The sequence below is a fragment of the Podarcis gaigeae genome (genome assembly GCF_964106915.1).
Source record: "Podarcis gaigeae genome assembly, chromosome: 12".
In the NCBI taxonomy this organism is placed as follows: Eukaryota; Metazoa; Chordata; class Lepidosauria; order Squamata; family Lacertidae; genus Podarcis; species Podarcis gaigeae.
Window position 1 is genome coordinate 6,947,564 of NC_139688.1, and position 23,765 is coordinate 6,971,328.

At 44.4% G+C, this 23,765-nt stretch overlaps 1 protein-coding gene across 50 annotated transcripts in view; it reads left to right on the forward strand.

Annotated features, from left to right (window-relative positions):
* The window catches only part of OBSCN (obscurin, cytoskeletal calmodulin and titin-interacting RhoGEF), a 265,894-nt gene that overhangs the window by 8,035 nt on the left and 234,094 nt on the right, over positions 1–23,765 (forward strand). For all 50 annotated transcript variants that reach the window (XM_083703814.1, XM_083703862.1, XM_083703817.1 and 47 more), the window contains exons 2-3: positions 4,855–6,001; positions 19,752–20,021. In XM_083703814.1, coding sequence (XP_083559940.1) covers positions 4,864–6,001; positions 19,752–20,021 — 1,408 coding nt within the window. In that variant the 5' untranslated portion in view covers positions 4,855–4,863. The remainder of the gene's footprint in view (positions 1–4,854; positions 6,002–19,751; positions 20,022–23,765) is intronic.

Below are 23,765 nucleotides of genomic sequence, written 5' to 3' on the forward strand. Positions count from 1 at the left end.
AATCCAGGTACTCTCAGGGGCTTCTAGTGGTGATTTACTTATTTTAAAATATTTTAAAATAAATAAATCATCACTAGGAGCTGCTGATAACCACCCAGTGATCAGGCAAGAATATGGGGTGTTCTAGATCTGAGCTGTTAAGGAATGTGCAAATTAATACAAGAATCTTGAACATGGCACGGTAACTAATATATGATGGCTATATTCAAACTCCAGCTTCAGGAAAAGTATGCCTCTGAGCACCAGTTGCTGCGGGATAAGAAATAATAATAATAATAATAATAATAATAATAATAATAATAATTTTTTATTTATATTCCACCCTCCCCAGCCAAAGCCGGGCTCAGAGCAGCTAACATCAATAAAACTAACAATTCTAAATTAATTCTAATTAAATTAATTCTAAATTAATTCTAATTAATTCTAAAATCAATTCATTCTAAAATCAATTCATTCTAAAATCAATTCAAAATCAAATTAATGGCAACCATTGCCCTAGAGTTCTGTGAGGATTACCAAAGGAGGGGGTCAGGCTGTGCCTTGGCCAAAGGCCTGGTGGAACAGCTCTGTCTTGCAGGCCCTGCAGAAAGATGTCCAGTCCCGCAGGGCCCTAGTCTCTTGGGACAGAGCGTTCCACCAGATCAGGGCCACAGCCGAAAAAGCCCTGGCTCTGGTTGAGGCCAGCCTAACTTCTCTGTGGCCTGGGACCTCCAAGGTGTTTTTGTTTGAAGACCGTAAGGTCCTCCATGGGACATACCAGGAGAGGCGGTCTGTAGGTACGAGGGTCCTAGGACCCAAAAGAGAGGACCACGATTCTCATGTCTTGCTTGTGAGGTTTTGGCCATTGTGGGAAACACCATGCTGAACTAGATGGACTTATGGCCTGATCCATTAGGGCTCCTCATACGTTTTTCAGTTGCTAAGAATTTAACCATCTTATGGAGATACAAAAAGCTAGTAGCTGGGTTTTGTATCTCCAGCACCAGATAGTCTAAATAAAGGCATCATTTCGCATTGTGATTCATGAACTGATATAACTGGGTTGAAATGATGAATGGACTTTCAGTAACATCATCAGAGACACATATTTGGACCCAATGATATCAGTTTCCCACTGAGTTAATCAACTGGTGCAAACTCCTAATTTGGGAGGGTTAGTCAGACTTTTGGGGTATGTACTTGCTTTATAGTCTATTTTTGGTGGTATGATGACTTGTCTCAGTCTTTTTGAGAGATGTGCATACAAGTGGTGTTTGTGCTTGTGGTTTTTCAGTGTGGGGATGAGGCTTTACACTGCAATTTTAGTGGACTTGGTTGGGAAAATACAAAGAGCTGAATATATAAAGCACTGTGGTGCCCACCGGATGTTTTGTACTATAACTCCCATCAGCCTCAGCTAGGTATGGGCAGATTTTGGCATTTTCTCAGTTTCCAATTTTTCTATTCTTAAGTTCATCCCATTTCTCAGCAGGGTCTTTTTGGTAGTGGCGCCCGCCCTGTGGAATGCCCTCCCTTCAGATGTGAAGGATATAAGCAGCTGTCTTCTTTTTAAAAGACATCTGAAGGCAGCCCAGTTTAGGGAAGTTTTTAATATTTAATGCTGTATTGTTTTTAACACTTGATTGGGAGCCGCCCAGAGTGGCTGGGGAAACTCAGCCAGATAGGTGGGGTATAAATAATAAATTATTATTATTATTATTATTATTATTATTATTATTATTATTATTATTAATTAATTTCTGCATCAATTTGAATTTTTTTAGAATTCCTCACGAATATTCACCAACATTTTAGTTCAAATTTTGCCGAATATATACACATTTTTGTATGAGGTTTCCCCAAGTGTAATGCATTTTTGTATGTTATTTTCAGAAACAGGCACACTCCCACATTGTTGTACACATCATTTGGTTGGAGAAGTGCGCTACAAAATTCAGAGATGTGAATTCCAAAGAAGAACTGCATTTTGGTTCAAGAAGTTTCAAGAAGTATGAATTTGGGATGTTCATATTAGAAAGTGAACTGAACCAAAATTCTCTCCCATTTCTAGCCCCTGTCAGCATGGCCAGTGGTCAGGGATGAGTTATAGTCCACAGCACTTGGAATAATAGAATAATAATAATAATTTATTATTTGTACCCCGCCCATCTGGCTGGGTTTCCCCAGCCACTCTGGGCGGCTTCCACAAAGACAAAAAATACACTAATATGTCATACATTAAAAACTTCCCTGAACCGGGCTGCCTTAAGATGTCTTCTGAATGTCAGGTATTAAGATGTCTTCTGAATGTCAGGTAGTTGTTTATCTCTTTGACATCTGATGGGAGGGCGTTCCACGGGTGCCACAGGGCGGGTGCCACTACTGAGAAGGCCCTCTGCCTGGTTCCCTGTAACCTCACATTTCACAATGAGGGAACCGCCAGAAGGCCCTCGGCGCTGGACCTCAGTGGCTGAACGATGGTGGTGGAGACGCTCCTTCAGGTATACTGGGCCGAGGCCATTTAGGGCTTTAAAGGTCAACACCAACACTTTGAATTGTGCTTGGAAACGTACTGGGAGCCCAATGTAGGTCTTTCAAGACCGGTGTTATGTGGTCTCGGCAGCCGCCCCCAGTCACCAGTCTAGCTGCCGCATTCTGGATTAGTTGTAGGACACCCCATTGCCTAGATCGCCAGCCGATGGTCTGTAGGCAACACCTGAACCAATCTTGTTTGGGCAGCCTCTGGATTGGTCATAACAGGACTGGTCATCATAACATATGCTGGCCTTGCAATGTCTTATCCTGCAATTTTCATTTCAGTGGTCAATTTCCAACTGTATTAACAAAAAGTTATTTAAAAAATGATTTACCCAAAAAGAAATCCAGAGCATGCCTTCACTTGCTTAATAATAATATTATTATAATTTATTGCTTATACCTTGACCATCTGCCTGGGTTGCCCCAGCCACTCTGGGCAGCTTCCAACATAATTTTTTTGTTGTTTTCTGCTGCTCCAGAGAAGCGGACACGGAGCAATGTTTCCAAACTACAAGAAAGAAGATTCCACCTAAACATTAGGAAGAACTTCCTGACAGTAAGAGCTGTTCGACAGTGGAATTTGCTGCCAAGGAGTGTGGTGGAGTCTCCTTCTTTGGAGGTCTTTAAGCAGAGGCTTGACAACCATATGTCAGGAGTGCTCTGATGGTGTTTCCTGCTTGGCAGGGGGTTGGACTCGATGGCCCTTGTGGTCTCTTCCAACTCTATGATTCTATGAGAATATAAAAAACATAATGAAACATCAGACATTAAAAACTTCCCTTAAAAACCTCCCGATAGAGCTTTCTTCAGATGTCTTTGGAAAGTCATATAATTGTTTATCTCTTTGACATCTGATGGGAAGGCATTCCCCACAGGGTGGGTGCTGAGGAGTCCCTCTGCCAAGTTCACTGTAACTTCACTTCTCGCAGTGAGGGAGCCGCCAGAACGCCCTTGGAGCTGAACACTGGGGGTGGAAATGCTCCTTCAGGTATACCTTATATGAGATGGATGAATGTTTCCTATTTCCAATTATGGTGAAATGGTAATTAGCTTGGAGAGGGTAAATGCTTTAGCATCCAACTGTACAGTGGTACCTCTGGTTGCGAACGGGATCTGTTCCGGAGACCCGTTCACAACCTGAAAAGAACGCAACCCGCATCTGCGCGTCTGCGCATGCATGGGTCGCGATTCGCTGCTTCTGCACATGTGCATGATGTCATTTTGTGTGTTTGCGCATGCACGAGGGGTGAAACCCAGAAGTAACCCATTTCGTTACTTCTGGGTTGCCACGGGACGCAACCTGAAAACGCGCAACCTGAAGCAAACGTAACATGAGGTATGACTGTATGTGTATATGTATATGATCTAGGAGTCTTGGTTGACCACAAACTTGACATGAGCCAACAGTGTGACGCGGCAGCTAAAAAAGCCAATGCAATTCTGGGCTGCATCAATAGGAGTATAGCATCTAGATCAAGGGAAGTAATAGTGCCACTGTATTCTGCTCTGGTCAGACCTCACCTGGAGTACTGTGTCCAGTTCTGGGCACCACAGTTCAAGAAGGACACTGACAAACTGGAACGTGTCCAGAGGAGGGCAACCAAAATGGTCAAAGGCCTGGAAACGATGCCTTATGAGGAACGGCTAAGGGAGCTGGGCATGTTTAGCCTGGAGAAGAGGAGGTTAAGGGGTGATATGATAGCCATGTTCAAATATATAAAAGGATGTCACATAGAGGAGGGAGAAAGGTTGTTTTCTGCTGCTCCAGAGAAGCATACACGGAGCAATGGTTCCAAACTACAAGAAAGAAGATTCCACCTAAACATTAGGAAGAACTTCCTGACAGTGAGAGCTGTTCGACAGTGGAATTTGCTGCCAAGGAGTGTGGTGGAGTCTCCTTCTTTGGAGGTCTTTAAGCAGATGCTTGATAACCATATGTCAGGAGTGCTCTGATGGTTTTTCCTGCTTGGCAGGGGGTTGGACTCGATGGCCCTTGTGGTCTCTTCCAACTCTATGATTCTATGATTCTATGATTCTTTGATGTATATGTATATCCTCTGCAAGTGTATGAAGTTTTGCAATTCCGCTCAGATTCTTGACAGATTGGCTTTGAATGTGTTCAGGCTTAAGTGCCTGAAGCAATCAGGTGAGGATTGTCTATAATGATAGACCAACCTGAAGGTCAGACGTTGTGCTCTTCAAAGCTGGAAACATTATGGTCCAGAAATTCAGGCTTTTTGTGGCTGCTGTCAGATACTTTAATGCTATGAAGGGTTAAAAAACGACAACCTGCCATTGCTCTTACAGTTGCTTTCCCCCCTCTTTTTTTCTTTCCAGGCCATCAAGATGGATTTCAGCTCTTACAGTGGAGTCCCCAGGTTCCTGACCAGGCCGAAGGCCTTTGTGGTATCCATGGGGAAAGATGCCACACTCAGTTGCCAGATCATTGGAAATCCCATCCCGCTGGTCAGCTGGGAGAAGGATAAACTTCCTATCCAGACAGGGGGAAGATTTAAAATGGTGGAAGATGGCGACCTCTATCGTTTAACCATTTATGACTTGAGCCTGGACGACAGCGGTCAATATATCTGCAGGGCCAAGAACTCGATTGGGGAAGCTTTTGCCGCAGTTAGCATCAAAGTTGGGGAGCAGACGACTGTGACAGAATCGGCACCTTATTTCATCCAGAAGCCCACTTCTATCCGAGTCATCATGGGAGAAGACGCCATGTTCAAATGCATTGTCCAGGGTAGCCCACCCCTTTCGGTGAACTGGGAGAAAGACGGGAGGCACCTGGGCGGGCGGTCAGAGTCCAACCGCATCCAGATTGAGACCCAGGGGGAGAAAAATGCCCTCAAGATCCAAAGCACTCGTTTGGTGGACAGCGGGACGTACACTTGCCGTGCAGAGAACCCTGTTGGGGCCACCAGCGCAGCAGCTGCGTTGGTGGTGGACACGCCAGATTCTTACAGCCCAGGTGGCACAAGGCACACTATAGACACAGACAGCAGCAACACTTCCCCTTTGCTCTCACACTTGCAAAAAAGGCGAGAAGAAATCAGGAAGACAGACCTAACCACTGCCGACTCTCTCATCTCCACGGCATACACCTCCATGGAAGGGCGGTCGAAACTCGGCCTGAGCCTCTCCCTTGACTACGAGAGGGCCGCCAGTTTGACAGCAAAGAGCTTCCGGGGCGATGGTGGTCCTTACTACGGGGTGACAACGCGTACTTTCACCGTCACAGAGGGGAAACACGCCAAGATGAGCTGCTACGTGACGGGAGAACCCAAGCCAGAGACTGTTTGGAAGAAGGATGGCGAGGTCATCCTCGAAGGGCGGAGGCACATCATCTACGAGGATGAGCAGGAGAATTTTGTGCTGAAGATCCTCTTCTGCAAACAGGTTGACAACGGCCTCTACACATGCACGGCTTCCAACCTGGCAGGGCAAACATACAGCTCTGTGCTGGTCACAGTCAAAGGTGAGTAGCTGTGTTTCACAATGGCTTGGGCTAATGGCATGTCCCAGTTCCATTTATTGTTGTTTTTTATTTTTAATTCATTTTTATTAAGTTTCCCATTTTAACAATCCAATCGAATCACATTGAATGTTCCAAATTATACAAGTACATATCAAATAGTCCAAATATTCTGCCTAAATTATAATTTTTTTGTTGGGACTTCCCATGCTTCAGGTTCGGGGGGATGGGACTCTGATCATCTCATATCTCTGCTGCCTTGAATAGTCTTTCCAACAGTTCCTTTAAATCTTCCTGTTGTTAACCTTCCTTCTTTCATGGCCTCTGAGTTGTTTCCACAAGCGAGTTGAAATAAGCAATGATGTGTTTCTGTGTGGATTTTAGGTGTATGACTCTCCGCTGTTGTTGCAGTATCTCCTCACACGCTGGTGTTTATGCCGAATCAATCCAAAAGTCATTTCGCTGCTGGCAGACGCCATCTTCTCTTGTCCCCGTTCCATTTGGGGTAAATTGGGGTGAGCTCCCATCGCTCGGTCCCTGCTCCTGCCAACCTAGCAGTTCGAAAGCACATCAAAGTGCAAGTAGATAAATAGGAGTGTTTATTTAAAACCTGCCAAGGAGTCCAGTTCACTTTGTTGTCTCTTTAAGTACTTTGTAAAAGGTTCCCATTCATCTTTAAAGTCACAGTTATCCTTGTCCTGTAGTTTATGTGTCAGTTTTGCCAATTCTGCGTAGTCCATCAGTTTCTCTCACCATAGTTCTTTAGTTGGGATTTCCTCATTCTTCCATCCTTGTTCTATTAAGACTCTTGGCGCCGTTGTCACTTACATGAAGATATTTTCCAGCTTCCTTGGCAGGTCTTAACTCCATTGCCTTCTAAAGCCACCTTAGAATTGAGAGCGGGCATGGCTTAATAAGGCATTCCGGCACAGTACGTCTATCAATGGGACGTCTCAGCAGTGAAGTGGTTTTACTGCTCATCTGCAAAGATTAAAGCATTAGGGTGCTGAAGGATTAAGGCATACAGTTGCTGTGGGTTTGCTCCTCTGAGAGCTGGCAAGCAAATGTCCGATACTTAAATCCAGCCTGTCGATGTCCATCAGGTATTGGGCAGGCAGTGGCAGAAGGGCTGCAATGGTCCGGCAGCTGTTTGGCAGCCTGTGAGCCACGAGCCGCAGGGCCTCCCTCGCCTTCCATGGCAACAGGTGTCTCCAGGCACAAATACAGCCCCAAAGAGCAACAGCACTTGAAGCCGTCCCCTCACTAAGTGCACTCAGCCTGAGCTGAAAAACAGTACAGGAGGCCTCAACTCTCTTCTGCTTCACCTCAGAAAACACATCTAGATCCTCCAGGGTCCTCTGATAAGGACAGTGTGTCCTGTGGTCACATCTACAACATGCACCCAAAAGAATAAACGATGCCTTATGAGGAACGGCTAAGGGAGCTGGGCATGTTTAGCCTGCAGAAGAGGAGGTTAAGGGGTGATATGATAGCCATGTTCAAATATATAAAAGGATGTCACATAGAGGAGGGAGAAAGGTTGTTTTCTGCTGCTCCAGAGAAGGGGACACGGAGCAATGGATCCAAACTACAAGAAAGAAGATTCCACCTAAACATTAGGAAGAACTTCCTGACAGTAAGAGCTGTTTGACAGTGGAATTTGCTGCCAAGGAGTGTGGTGGAGTCTCCTTCTTTGGAGGTCTTTAAGCAGAGGCTTGACAACCATATGTCAGGAGTGCTCTGATGGTGTTTCCTGCTAGGCAGGGGGTTGGACTCGATGGCCCTGGTGGTCTCTTCCAACTCTATGATTCTATGAATAATGGGAGCTATAGTTTTTATCTCTCACAGAGCTATAATTCACAGAACCCTTAATAACCTACAGTCCCTAGAACCCTTAACAACCTATGGTCCCCAGGATTTGTGTGTGTGTGTGTGTGGAAATCAGGTGTTTCAAATGCATGGCTGTGGATTTTCAGCAGGAACTGCTTGAGAGACCAAGTCTGGATGTGCTGGTCCTGTGGGTTATCCGAGTGGCGAGGTCCAAGTCCAGTCCGAGGTTGAAGGCGCAATATGGAGGCAGTCCGTAGAAGTCGAAGCTGGGTGCAGGGCAGGGAGTCGGGTGAGGTCAGGAGCTCCGGCAGGAAAGCAGGACAGGGTTCAAGCTGGAACTGGCATCCAACAGTGTTGCTCCCGCAACTTGGGACTGGGGCTGGCTGGCTTTTATCTGCCCCGAGGCATAGGGCGGCCCCGATCCTCAGGTGACTCGCCTCTCCTGGCCTGGAGGTGAGCACTCCTCCTGTGAGAACTTACTTCCCTCCGCCTCTCTGCCCTGAGCCTCTGCAGCTCAGGAGAGGCTGGAGGGCTACCAGACCCAGAGGCAACCTTAGATTCCCCTGACAGGGCTGAGAGTGGAGCACCTGCAGGCAATGGGTCCTCCATCACCTCAGGAGCCAGAGCAGACTCAGCTGGTACCTGGCACCTGAGGATCCAGCACAGGTGAGGACCCTTCAGGCTCAAGCCCCAGCCCCGGCTCAGCTGGTTCTGGAGGTGGGGAATCCTGTGAGGGCTGGGATCCCTCAGGTTCAGCATCCAAGTCCGAATCCCAGGCCATCGCACTGGATTTGGAGCATGTTTCAGATCAGAGCCCCACAGCTTCTTTTTTCTTAGAAGTAAAATTGTCCAGTTTAAGGACATACTTTTTTAAAAAAAGTCTGCACGTGTAGTTTGCTCTTAAGAGATCCAGAGAGCTGAGTTTTAGCAAGGATACCTGTGGCAAATTAGCCTAGGGGCCGTGTGCATGCTTTGTACCTTATTGTCGAGCGCTTTCCATTTGCAGTTGGAGAGCTTTGGGTAGCCAGGATGGGGAAGACTACTGACTTTGGAGGGGTGCTGCCAGTCAGAGAACTGTACTGCGGGGATCCTTTGTGTCATTCTACATAAAGGAATGCCTGGGAACATCAAAAGTTGTCTTGTATTGAGTTAGAGCATCAGCATATCTAGCTCAGTATTGTCTAAACAGGGGAGATTCCCAGCTTAATAATAATAATAATAATAATAATAATAATAATAATAATAATACCCCGCCCATCTGGCTGGGTTTCCCCAGCCACACTGGGCAACTTCCAACAAAGTATTAAATACAGTAGTCTGTTAAACATTAAGAGCTTCCCTAAACAGGGTTGCCTTTAGATGTCTTCTAAAAGTATGGTAGTTGTTTCTCTCTTTGACATCTGGTGGGAGGGTGTTCCACAGGGTGGGTACCACCACCGAGAAGGCCCTCTGCCTGGTTCCCTGTAACTTGTCTTCTCGCAGTGAGGGAACCGCCAGAAGGCCCTCTGCGCTGGACCTCTGTCCGGGTTGAATGATGGAGGTGGAGACGCTCCTTCAGGTATACTGCAGAGGACTGAACCTGGGACCTTTGCATGTGATGCAGATCCTTTGCCACATAAAGCTCATCAAGATTTACTGTAGCACCATGCTTTCCATGCACAGGTCCTGGATTTAAAGCCCCATGTCCAAGCATGTGGGGTTTTTTTGGTCCCGGTGCTCTCTCTGGGAAAACCACATTTTACTGCTGAATTGGAGCAAATGGCAATCTTCAGAAAACTCAGCTGCCATTTGCTGTGATTCAGCAATAAAATGCAGCTTTTCTTGGGGAAAGGGCTGAGACAAAAACAAAGCAAACCACTCAGTAACAGGGCTTTAAATCCCAGACCTGTGCCTAGGAATGTGGCACAAAAGGAAGCCTGGATGAGCCCTGAGCTACTGTATATCCTAGGAACCCCTTTAAAACATTGTAGTACCCCAAAAAGCATGATAGCTTAATGAAAACCACTAACCCACAACACACAAGTATAGGTCTACAAGGGATTGCGGCAGGTCCCTTCAGCACTATCGCCGACCTTAAATATTTTCCCACATCTGACAGTAACTTTCAAAAGCCTCAGCAGAAATAGGGGTGTTAATGACAGAAGTATGCTGTAGTCTGGAAAGGTTGGGGTGTTTCCGCTGGCAATGAAGTTTCCCTTCGGCTGAGAGAGAAATAAAATATCCTGCCTTTCATTTAGGATAGATCTCAGTAGCTGTGAGACAGTGCAGTAAAGGGCTGACAGGACTGGCTTAACGAGCGTGGTTATTTTAGCAAAGATGAGAATGTGAAGCTCAAGTCAAAAACAGTGGCCATGTAACCTGGTTTCGTATTGCTCGGCTTAGAAATCTGGAAAAAGTGTTTGCATAGGTCATGGGTAGGCAAACTAAGGCCTGGGGGCCGGATCCAGCCCAATCGCCTTCTCAATCCGGTCCGCGGACAGTCCGAGAATCAGCGTGTTTTTACATGAGTAGAATGTGCCCTTTTATTTAAAATGCATATCTGGGTTATTTGTGGGGCATAGGAATTCATTCATTCCCCCCCCCCAATATAGTTTGGCCCCCCACAAGGTCTGAGGGACAGTGGACCGGCTCCCTGCTGAAAAAGTTTGCTGACCCCTGGCATAGGTTGTGAGGCTATCACAAACTGGAAAACTGGGAGTGTGGGAGTGACTCCTGCCAGTTTCAAATGCTGAAAATGTGTTCCAATAGCTTACAGATGTCAGAGTAGTTTTAAAACATGTAATGTTTTGATGCCATTCCTTCAAATCAAACGCTCAGCTACTTTGGAAATGGAGAAGGTAATGAGCTGTGAAATCACAAGTGGACTGTAAATTAAATGAATAGGAATTGAAGGAATAATTGATTTGATCAAATGGATTTGCTCAGATGTGGATAATCAAACGTAGTGATTTGATCATCACTAACACCGCCATTTTATCTGTATGCTGCCTTTCCATAATTAAAACTATCCTCATGCCACCCAAGTCTGCTGTTGGGGGAAACATGATACCATTCTCCTCAATTGCACCAGTGCTTTGCCCAGTTTATAAAGCACCATAAACCTGGCAAGAACTCAGTTCTCTATTTGATCCACCAGAATTTCACAAATATGATGTGGTTTCTGGCAACCTGGAAGATTTTCCCTATCGTTTATCATCCAAAACTTAGTTTATGACCCACCGCCCAATTAAAGAGTGCAACAACACTCAATAGCATTCCTCACAGTGCTTCCAAGAGATAAATTCTGCATGGATCCCTCCTGATGGCTGCTGTACAAGATTGGACTTTTGCCTAGAGTGCTTCTGTCCTTGTGCCGAGATCATTGTCAACAAACAGCATTGCTTAACCAGGAAGAACATAATGCCATCTACCTCCAGAAACAGTTTTGACATCACAGTCAAAGAGCTTTACAAAGGAGGAGCTGTCATCGTCATGTGCTAGTTGGATTACATATGGGAGGTTAATAGGCAACTTTCCAGCACCACCATCATTCTGCAAACCAGTATCCTTAGGCCCAGCTATGGACTGCCAAAGGGAACTGTAGAACCTGCTGCAGAACCACCTTAAAGGAGTGCAGCAGCAAAAACTATCCAGAGACACTCCAGGAGTATTCTATCTGCTATCACAAATTTGCAAACTGGGTTATTCATAGAATCATAGAGTTGGAAGAGACCACAAGGGCCATCGAGTCCAACCCCTTGCCAAGCAGGAAACACCATCAGAGCACTCCTGACATATGGTTGTCAAGCCTCTGCTTAAAGACCTCCAAAGAAGGAGACTCCACCACACTCCTTGGCAGCACATTCCACTGTCGAACAGCTCTTACTGTCAGGAAGTTCTTCCTAATGTTTAGGTGGAATCTTCTTTCTTGTAGTTTGGATCCATTGCTCTGTGTCCGCTTCTCTGGAGCAGCAGAAAACAACCTTTCTCCCTCCTCTATGTGACATCCTTTTATATATTTGAACATGGCTATCATATCACCCCTTAACCTCCTCCTCTCCAGGCTAAACATGCCTAGCTCCCTTAGCCGTTCCTCATAAGGCATCGTTTCCAGGCAGAGACACTCCAGGAGTATTCTATATGCTATCACAAATTTGCAAACTGGGTTATTCGGAGCAAACCATTGTCTTGGACACCATAACTCTCACAGGGGAGTCAACTAGCTATGTAGTCCTTATTGTCATGCTGCTAGCACTCCTGTTCACTGTAGGATATCACAGACCACCACTGTGACAATGGGTACCACATTAGGTAAAGGTAAAGGACCCCTGGACGGTTAAGTCCAGTCAAAGGCGACTATGGGGTATGGCACTCATCTCGCTTCAGGCTGAGGGAGCCGGTGTTCGTCCACAGACAGCTTTCCAGGTCATGTGGTCAGCATGACTAAAATGCTACTGGTGTAACGGGACACCGGGACGAGTGCCAGAACACACGGAAATGCCATGTACCTTCCCACCACAGCGGCATCTATTTATCTACTTGCACTGGTATGCTTTAGAACTGTTAGGTTGGCAGAAGCTTGGACAGAGCAACGGAAGCTCATCCCTTTGAGCGGATTTGAACTGTCAATCTTCCGATTGGCAAGCCCAAGACCACAGCTCCACCTGTGGCCCTATGTGCACCACATTAGCAGACACTGGAATAGGCTCAGAGTATGAGTCGCCAATTGAAGACCTATGTATGATGAAGCAGACCTAGCAGAGGAAGTCAGAGAACAGCACGTATTTCCCACGGCTCTCAGCCAAGACGTCTCCAGTGAATCATCAGTTATCCTTCCATCTTGCAGGCAGGCCTTAGGAGAAAGGTCTTTCTTGCTTACAGCCCCACAACTTGAGGAAGCTACTCAAAAGCAAGAGTGGCCCACCAGATGGACAGGTTTGTAGCAAAACTCCACCAGGGTTGTGGTCACTTAGACCTCCAAGTGGAAAAAGATCCACAGCTGGGGTGCCATCCAATTCCAAACCATAATAATATATATATTTTAACTGCAAGCTTGTAGAAAGCAAGACATCCATAGGAAAAAAAGTTGTAAACTATTTTTCTCCCAGTTCTGTTTTGCATGATAAATTGATATGGTTTTGTTGGTTCTTACGGTAAAGTGTTTAGCCTCGGTGGAGAAGGGAAAGCACCAGGAAAAATAATCGGGGAGTCACAAAACAGGCAAAGTATATTTCTAGGTGTACAAGCTACAGTAAAACTCTGAAAGAAAAACATACTTTAGTGACAGGAATCCAGTGATGTGGAAGGGAAGGGATTTTGGCACCACTAGTGCAGTTGAGCCATGTTTGCAGGGCATGTATCTTAGGAGAACGTATTTTTCCACATGCAAGGGCATATTCTGTAGGAAAGCATTCAGGGATGTGATCTGCCAAGAAGCTTCAAATGGTCCTGTTCCACGATCACGGTACCACATGATCTTTTGGGGATGTGTAGACCAAGCCTCGATTTAGAATGCAGCGCATTCATCTCTGAAGTAACTGACTGTTTGAATACTCAAAGTATTCCAAACAGAGGGAAGAACAAAGGAATGTCATTTGTCATGCTGGCAGTCCTGTGTGCTGTTCCAAACAGGTGTTCTTGTCATGCAGTTGGCAATGATTGTAACCTTCACGCCCACTACCAACCCTCTTGGAGGGCATCAGGAGTGGCACAACTCGCTTCTGACCTTTAAACATTCAGAAGGAGGAAATTGGGGATGGGGGGAGAGAGAATAAACCCCAAAGAAGTAGAACTGCAAGAGGATAAAGTAATAGGATTTGAAAAAGAAGAATCAAAATTACAAAAAGTATTATTACAAAACTCAAAAAAATATATATCCAGAATGTATAATTTATTATTGGAATGGGAATTAAAGGATGAAGAAATAAAAGAAGTTATGATCAAATGGGCATGTGATATAGGATATGTAATTCGGCTGGATCAATGGGAGAAATTATGGAAATATGACATCAAATTCACGGCATGTTATACAATAAGAGAAAATTTTATGAAAATGGTGTACCAATGGTACTTAACTCCAGTAAAATTGGCTAAAATTTACAAATTAAAATCAAATACCTGTTGGAGATGTAAAAAAGAAATAGGAACAATGTTCCACATGTGGTGGGAATGCCGACCCATTAAACAATTCTGGAATGAAATCTATGAAGAACTCAAAAGGATGTTTAAAATATCTTTTAGTAAAAAACCGGAGGCATTCCTTTTAGGTTTAATTACAAATGATATCCCCGAAAATCAAAGGAAAATATTCCTTTATGCAACAACAGCTGCCAGGATGCCTATAGCTAAAAACTGGAAAAGCAGAAAAATTCCATCAGTGAAAGATTGGCAAATTAAATTTTGTGAATACATAAATCTGGCAAGACTTACAGCTTACATAAGGGGACAATCGGACCAGAAACTATTAAAAGAATGGGGTTGTGCTAAAGAGTATATGAAAAAACATTGTTCTGGAGTCAGTATATTGGTATGTAATGAATGATGCTTTACAGGGTTAAATAACAAGAAAAATGATGTAAAAAAGCATAAAGATGGAAGTAATCTAATTAGACACAACAATACAGTAAGAGTAAATATTTTTGGAGGTCTTAGAACAAAGGAAGGAAGTCAATTTGTGTTTATGTATGTTATGATATGGTTTTGCTTTGTAGATGTGTGTTTTTTCGTTTTTGTTTAGTCTTGTTTCCTTTGCCCCCCTTTTTTCCCTTTTTTTCTGTTTTTTTCTTTTGTTTGTTTGTTTGTTTTGTTTTGTTTTTTATGTGCCAGGGATTTTTGTCTGTATAGTACTATTTTGGACTCAATGTTTGTAATTTTTGTTACGATTTTGCATTGAAAATAAAAGCTTTTTTTTAAAAAAAAAAGAAGTAGAACTGCAAGTTGACACTGAGGCTGCATACACACAATAACTTTTACAGCCAAAACAAAAAAAATTCCTTCCAGTAGCACCTTAAAGACCAACTAAGTCAGTTCTTGGTATGAGCTTTCGTGTGCATGCACACTTCTTCAGATTCTTTCGTGCATGCACACGAAAGCTCATACCAAGAACTGACTTAGTTGGTCTTTAAGGTGCTACTGGAAGGAATTTTTTTTGTTTTGACTATGGCAGACCAACACGGCTACCTATCTGTAACTTTTACAGCCAAGCTACACTTTCCAGAATGGTTTACCAGTCTACCCTGCTTCCTAGAGAACTGTGGGAATTGTAGTTCTGTGAGGGTAACAGGGGTCTCCCAACAACTCTCAGGACCTTTAACAAATTGCAGTTCTCAGGATTCTTGGGGACAACCATGACTGTTTAAAGTGGTACCATAATGCTTTAAATGCATAGTGCAGATGCATCCTCAGTTGATTATCTGTATGAGTTTGCAGTCTGCAAACGTTCATCCACTATGACAACGTAGTGTGTGCACGCTCAGAGGATGACCTCCAAACTATCCTAAATATCTTCACAGAAGCTTACAAAAAGCTTGGCCTGTCGCTCAACATCCAAAAAACCAAAGTGCACACCAACAAATACAAAATAACCCCTCTGCAGTGCCACAAATCCATATCAATGGTGTAACATTGAAAAATGTCAATCACGTATCCTACCTAGGCAGTTATTTTTCCACAAGGGTCAACAATGATGCCGAAATCCATCATCACCTGAGCTCTGTGAGTGCGGCTTTCTCCCGATTGAAGTGCAGAGAGTTTGAGGACCGGGACATTCACAGGGAAACTTGTTTACAAAGCTATTGTACTACCAACCTTACTATATGCTTGTGAAACATGGACACTTATAAACGCCATTTCCAGCTCCTTGAAAATTTCCATCAACGGTGTCTCCAAAAAATCTTACACATCACTTGGGAAGGCAGCCAAACTAATATCAGTGTACTGGATGAAGCAAAGATCACCAGTGTCGAAGCAATAATTCTTCAACATCAACTTTGTTGGACTGGTCATGTTGTGCGGATGCCTGATAATCGTCTTCCAAAGCAACTACTCTATTCCGGACTTAAAAATGGAAAGCGTAATGCTGGTGGTTAACAAAAGAGATTTAAAGACTGTCTCAAGGCAAATCTAAAAAAAATGTATAAACACTGACAACTGGCAAACACTGGCCTGTGAGCGCTCCAGTTGGAGAACAACCTTGACCAAAGGTGTCATGGGCTTTGAAGACACTCAAACTCAGGACGCAAGGGAGAAACGTGCTAAGAGGAAGGCACGCTTGGTAAATCCACACTGTGATCAACTCCCGCCCGGGAACCAATGTCCCCACTGTGGAAGGACCTGTGGATCCAGAATTGTCCTCCACAATCACTTACGGACTCACTGTTAAGACTGTGTTTAGGGATGACAATCTTACTCAGCTACAAGGGATCTCCAAAGAAGAAGGTGGTGAGGAGGACTAGAAGATGCCTTTGCCTTCTTGCTCATAGGCTCTCTGCCTGGCAAACAAGCAGGTGGTAGCTGTTGGAATTCTAGCCCGGTCAGAGGTGTGTGCCTATCTGTTCAGGCACCGGCTGAATTCCTTTGACCTCCCTCCGGCGACTCCCGGCAGGAAAAACATACGAGGTCCGTCCGGCGATTTTCCTCAGGCTGTGAGAAAAACACACCAACTGCTTCTCCTCCTCCCTGCTCCCTGCATATCCCCAGGGAGGGGAATCAGACACAGACAGAAACGTAACTACATGCTTTTATTCCTGTCTTTAGCAGTCATACAGTAAAAGATGTCTGCTCTCTTCAACAAACAGAGAGAAACTCCAAACTCCACCCACGTACATCCTGTACAGGTCACATGACACACACTGAGCTCACATCCTGTGCTCAATAAGGAGAATGGACTGCCCCTTCGTTTTCATGGCAACAGTCACATACTTCCTGTTTGGCTTTCCAGCCACAAGCAGCAGACTGAGCTGCTAGAGCCTTTGCTTGCTGCAGCATTGCTGCTTTAGAATAACAGTAGCAATGATATGGAAAAAGAGGAGCAGGAGGAGGTGGTGATAACTGGGAAGCAGTGTAGCACAGTGGTAGGAGTGCTGGATTAGGATGTGGTCTAAATCTCCACTTGGCTATGATGCTCACTGGGTGACCTTGGGCTAGTCACCAATTCTCAGCCTAACTGACCTCATAAGGTGGTTGTGAGGATAACATGGAAAGGGAGGGGAGAACCATCAACTCCTCGCAGGAAAGGTGGGATATCTATGTAACAATAATGAAATGAAAATAGTGTTGGTGAGGAGGCTGCCTTAGCCAAATGTCATGTTTGTTGTGGTCCAGTACAGTGGTGCCTCGCAAGACAAAATTAATCCGTTCCGCGATTCTCTTCGTCTAGCGGTTTTTTCGTCTTGCGAAGCAAGCCCATTGACAGCTTAGCGGATTAGCGCTACAGCTGTCAAGCGGCTTCCAGCGATCAGCTGTTAAGCGGCTTATCAGCAGAACAGCTGATAAGCGGCTTAGCGGCTTAAGAAAAGGGCGAAAAAAGCGAAAAAAACCCACGGGGGGATGCAAGATTTTTTTCGTCTTGCGAAGCAACCCCATAGGGGATTTCGTTTTGCGAAGCGCCTCCAAAATGGAAAACCCTTTCGTCTAGCGGGTTTTTCGTCTTGCGAGGCGTTCGTCTTGCGGGGCACCACTGTACTAGCTTGTTAGGGACGTGGGTGGAGCTGTGGTCTAAAGCACAGAGCCTAGGGCTTGCCGATCAGAAGGTCAGCGGTTCGAATCCCCGCGATGGGGTGAGCTCCCGTTGTTCGGTCCCTGCTCCTGCCAACCTAGCAGTTCGAAAGCACGTCAAAGTGCAAGTAGATAAATAGGTACTGCTCTGGTGGGAAGGTAAATGGCATTTCCATGCGCTGCTCTGGTTTGCCAGAAGTGGCTTAGTCATGCTGGCCACATGACCCGGAAGCTGTACGCCGGCTCCCTCGGCCAATAAAGTGAGATAATCACCGCAACCCCAGAGTCGGTCACGACTGGACCTAATGGTCAGGGGTACCTTTACCTTTACTAGCTTGTTGTACATTGGCATAACAGTTCTACAAAAGCGCTGCATCAGTTTACAGAATCAGGCTGCACCGTGGTACCTTCAGGTTAAGTACTTAATTCGTTCCGGAGGTCTGTTCTTAACCTGCAACTGTTCTTAACCTGAAGCACCACTTTAGCTAATGGGGCCTCCTCCTGCTGCTGCTGCGCCGCCAGAGCACGATTTCTGTTCTCATCCTGAAGCAAAGTTCTTAACCTGAGGTACTATTTCTGGGTTAGCGGAGTCTGTAACCTGAAGCGTATGTAACCTGAAGCGTATGTAACCTGAGGTACCACTGTACATTATAAACCAAGGGTGAGGTTTCAACCTGAGGGCTACACTCCCTTCTGGACAAACTTCTGCAGGGGCCACACCTCACTGGTGGGCAGGGCCAGAAGAAAAAATGAATGGCGAAAGAAATACAAATCTTACCTTTCTGCAATAGGCTGATATCTGCACACAATCTCACCACTCCTTACTCCATCTCGGCAAGCAAAATGCATTTTTTTTAAATAATTTTTTTGTTGGAAATTTCAACACAGTTCAAAAATACAGCATCCACATTATTCCCCCCCCTCTATTTTCCCCCCTCCTCTGTAAACCAAAAACCCCAACCTCCCTCCCCCGGACTTTCCTCAACTCCTTTCTCTGGTTTCTCAACACATATTTCTATCTGCATGTTATAAAATTGTAAAGATCCTCAAGTTGTCTATCTATATATATTACAATAAACAGTTTGTGAATGTTTATTCAAAACCTGCCAAAGAGTCCAGTTCATTTTGTTGCTTCTTCAAATATTTCATAAAAGGTTCCCATTCGTCTTTGAAGTGACAGTTATCTTTATCACATAGTTTGTGTGTCAGTTTTGCCAATTCCGAATAATCTATCAGTTTTTCTTGCCACAGTTCTTTCATCGGGATTTCCTCATTCTTCTATCCGTGTGCTTTTAAGACTCTTGCCGCTGTTGTCGCGTACATATTGATATTTTTTAGTTTCTTTGGCAGGTCTTTCCCCACTATCCCTAATAAGAAAGCTTCAAGCTTTTTCACAAATGTTAAATGGAACATTTTCTTTGCGTGGCAAGTCCCCTCCCCCATGTGAAATGAAGACACTGGACACATTATTTAAGGTTAATGGGCATAAAAAGGCCACAACTTTATTGATTGCAGAATTGAAAGGTATTGGCCTTAGGCATTGGCTCCTATCGACTACCCGGCATGGAGACCGGGAAAGGTTATCCACAAGCCGTGGGAGTCCTGTTGAAGTACGCCAACTAGGATCCCACGGGTATCCCCGCTCGGGGGCGTGCCGGAGGCCCTTACCTCCCTAGGTGGAAAGAGGGCGGTCCCTGGGCGTGCCTGGCCTTAAATAGGCTAGGCCCCGCCTCCCCAGCCCGCTGATTGGCGGGCAGGGTCGAAGGCACGCCCGGGGATTCCCTGTTCTCGCGGGGGCAAAAGGCCAGCCCCCGCGTGTGTGGGAGGGGTTAACCTGCAACCCCCTCTCCTCCCTAAGCTCGGAAATGGCTTTAGCTCATTGTATATCATTTCCCAAAACATTTTGATTTTACTGCAGTCCCACCACACATGGTAAAAAGTCCCAATCAAAATGCATTATCAGTGTTCAGGGACACAGTCCAGCCAGGCAAAAACACTCAAAGAGGACACAAAGCAAGGCTTGGAGCAGCGTGGCAGGAGAGAAGGTGTGGCCTTGGGAGCATTCTAAGGGCCACATAGAGAGGCTTGAAGGGCCACCTTCAGCACCTGCGCCCAAGTCTCCCTCCCCTGTTGTTAACTATTTCATCATAGTGTATTCAGAGCAATCCTTATCTGGCTCCGTTATGCTTTTGTGATCCCATACTTATTGCTTTTTTTCCTTGCTCCCAAGAACCGAGAATACCTTTCAAGATGAAACTTAGAGACCTGGAAGTTCGGGAGAAGGAATCTGCTTCCTTCCAGTGTGAGGTGCCCGTTCCAAGTACAGAAACCACCTGGTTCAAAGAGGAGACAAAACTCCAGCAGAGCCAAAAGTACAACATTGAGGAAGAAGGCACGTATCGGAAGCTTACAGTCCAGAACGTTACCATGGATGACGATGCTGTCTATATATGCGAAATGAAAGAGGGAAGCAGAACCATTGCAGAATTAAGTGTCCAAGGTAAGTGGAAATGAAGCACATGAAATGTTTTTTTCCCCTTAGGGTGCTTCTAAAGCAGGCATCCCCAGCCTGCGGCCCTCCAGATGTTTTGGCCTACAATGGAATAAAATTTACGGCAAGTGTCACACTTAGAGAAAATTTGGAGAAGATGATGTATAGGTGGTACATCATACCAGCAAAATTAGGAAAAATGTACAAAACAGGAAATAAGGCCTGCTGGAAGTGTAAAATCAAAGAAGGCAAGTTCTACCATATGTGGTGGACCTGCGAGGAAAAGAAGAAATTTTGGGATTTGATTTATAATGAGTTAAAAAAATGTTTTTAATATACTTTCCCTAAAAGACCAGAGGCCTTTTTACTAGGAATAATTGGGGACGAAATCAAAAAAGAAGATAAGATTTTATTCCAATATTCGACAGCAGCGGCCAGAATACTAATTGCACAAAATTGGAAAAGTACAAATACACCAACGATTAGGGATTGGCAATCAAAATTATTTGAATATGTTGAATTAGCAAAAATGACGCAAAAAATTAGAAACCAAAAAAATACAAAGTTTATTAGTGATTGGAATAAATTTATGGTATACATTGAAGGAAACTATAGAAATTTAAAAACTATAGCAGGTCTGTTATAAAACTTACGATGCGCAAACCACCAACAATTATTAGCTGCAGAAAATGGAAAATTTCCTTTCATCAAGAAGCCCGAAATCGGGAGGGAAGGAGGTCAGCAGGGATGTAGAAGAAAGATCTAAATACCTAAATATATAAAGTTTTAAAGAATAAGATATAGAATTGTAACAGAGATTGATGTTTTCTGGTGTTAGGTGTGGATATTTTTTTCTTCTTGTTTTCCCTTTTTCTTTTTGAAATTGTTGTTTTGTCTTTTGTGTTCTTTTTTGGTTTTCTTTTTTCTCTTTCTTTGATGTTGTAACTGAAACTTAATAAAGAGGATTAAAAACAAACAAACAGATGTTTTGGCCTACAACTCCCATGATCCCTAGCTAACAGGACCAGTGGTCAGGGATGATGGGAATTGTAGTCCAAAACATCTGGAGGGCCGAAGGTTGGGGATGCCTGTTCTAAGGCAAGTTGTGAATCTGGCAGCACTCATTCATGATTCGTATAAATTTGTATCCTGCCCTTCATCCCAAAGGAGGATGGTCCACAAACCATCTAAGAACATTCATAGTAGAGAAAAGTTGGCAATAAGGAGTCAGAAATGTTTGTGAAGAAGGCCCATGTGGAAAAGCAACAGACCCTCCAAGTGTCCCTGTTTTCCAGGGACACCCCTGGTTTAGAGAAGCCGCCCCAGTTTCTGATTTGATTCTGGAATGTCCCACTTTTCCTTAGGATGTCTCCATTTTCCTTGGAGAAATGTTGGAGGGTATGAAGCATGCCTTACAAATACATTGCATCCTGCAGGTTGAAGACATGCAATAACATGTACATACATAATAAAACCCCAGGGAGCACTTCTGATAGGCAAATACACTTTTATTTATTTATTTTACAAATTCATAAACAGCCTGCGGCCATCATAGTATATATACACACACATTGCAAATAATGTGAATTCTGAAAACAATTAAAATCATTTCTACAAATTCTAAAAACATTTAAACCATTCCTACAGGTACAATTGTACAATTGAAATTTTATTAAAATGACTTGGTCACACCTCAGGGAAAGCTTTCTCAAACCAAAACGTTTTGAGAGGGTGTGCCTTGCACCACAGAAAGTGCGGTAGAGAAGTCTCTCTGTGTGGTGGGTAACTCTTCCCCTGCCTTCCTCAGCTACAAGGTATGAAATACATGTTTATCTCATTTCACACATGCTGAATCTTGCAGGAGAAGCTGCAGCTTGTAGAGAGGAAGCAGCAGCAGAGGAAGGGTTAATCTCCCATCCCACTGACTTTTTTCCACTGAAATCACCCTCTCCCCAAGCACATTTGCCTGTTTCAAGTGCCCTTGAGGGCTGTAGCACACATGCCATGTAATGTTCTGCCTTCACATTGTATTTGGTCATGAAGCGCTAACCCCTTTTTCTAGTCTTCAATATATATTCCCCAATTTTAAGATAGCTCTGAGCACTCTTGCACTCTCTGAATGAGCATAATGCGTTCAGCTCAGATAATATTATTCTGTCTTATTTCAGTATGTCTTATTCCAGAATCTAAAGAATAACCCCCAATTCTATTCCAAACTATTATCTTGTGGCATCCTGCCTTTCATAATTGTTTTGCTGCTGATAATTTATTCAAATTCATTTCCCATGATTTATCTAACTGGTCCTTCATTTTAAGAGTGAATATTGGTTTCTGCTATCGTGCACTGCCATAACCAGTCTAGTGTTTGCAATCACATTTGACATTCCCTACGACGCGGGTGGCGCTGTGGTCTAAACCACAGAGCCTAGGGCTTGCCTATCAGAAGGTCAGTGGTTCGAATCCCCACGACGGGGTGAGCTCCCGTTGTTCAGTCCCAGCTCCTGCCAACCTAGCAGTTCGAAAGCACCTCAAAGTGCAAGTAGATAAATAGGTACCGCTCCGGCGGGAAGGTAAATGGCGTTTCCGTGCGCTGCTCTGGTTCACCAGAAGTGGCTTAGTCATGCTGGCCACATGATCCGGAAGCTGTCTGCAGACAAACGCCAGCTCCCTCAGCCTATAGAGTGAGATGAGCGCGCAACCCCAGAGTCGTCTGCAACTGGACCTAATGGTCAGGTTTACCTTAACCTTTACGATCCCCACAGACACAACACTTTACAGAGAAATCTATTCACACACATTCAGATAAGAGCCATCAAGAGCTATCAAGTCATGAATGCCCATGTCTGAATGAGCTTTTAGATGGAAACCTTACTGCTTTTTAGTGGTAGGCTGGGTTTGACAAAAATCGAAAACTGTGGTGACAAGGAGCTAGTGGTGCACCAATAAAGCGGCTAGCTCATTTGCAAAGTTAAGCAGGGTCCAGTATGGTTTCAGGTTGAATGGGGAGCCTTGTGTTGAAATTCCTGCATTGCGTGTTCAGACCCAGAAACCTCCCCCCTAAATAAATTCACACTTGACTCAAATTTTGGTTTTGGTTTTGGGCAAAATTTAGCCCACAGCTTTATTGATTACAGAAAGTGACTGGTTGCATAGGCTCTGGTTCGACTAGCTACCTGCCCTGCAGGTAGCGCTGACCCAGGATTCCAGCATAGGTCAGCCAAGGGTGAACACCTGGATAAGCAGAAAGCTGGGAACAGGCTATCCCCATCACCCAAATGTCCCCCTGGACTCCGGCACGGGCACAACCCCCTCACAGGGGTTGACCAAACCATCGAGTCCCTGGATTCCTTTAATGGAATACACTTCACATAGGGGTGGCGACAGCGTTCTCCCATCCCTGTCACCTGAACTATCTGCAACCTTTTTTTTTAAAAAAAAAAGATATTTATTAACAGTTTAAAGATTACAGAAGAAAGCAAAAGAATTAAACAAAACAATACCATACAATACAAAAAGACACTACATAACAATTACACTAAAACATTGAATTAACATAACAAAACAACAACAGTTTAAAACACATCCAATAGTTTCAATATCTTATCTTTCATTCACTTGTTTCAACGACCTCCTCACACCTCCCTTTTTGTATTCCACTTCAATTAACTGTTTCAGCAATTCCTTTCCATCTTCCTCTGTTTTCTGTCCTGTAATTTATCTTAACTTATTCTAACCTTATTTTTTCCCTTTAAT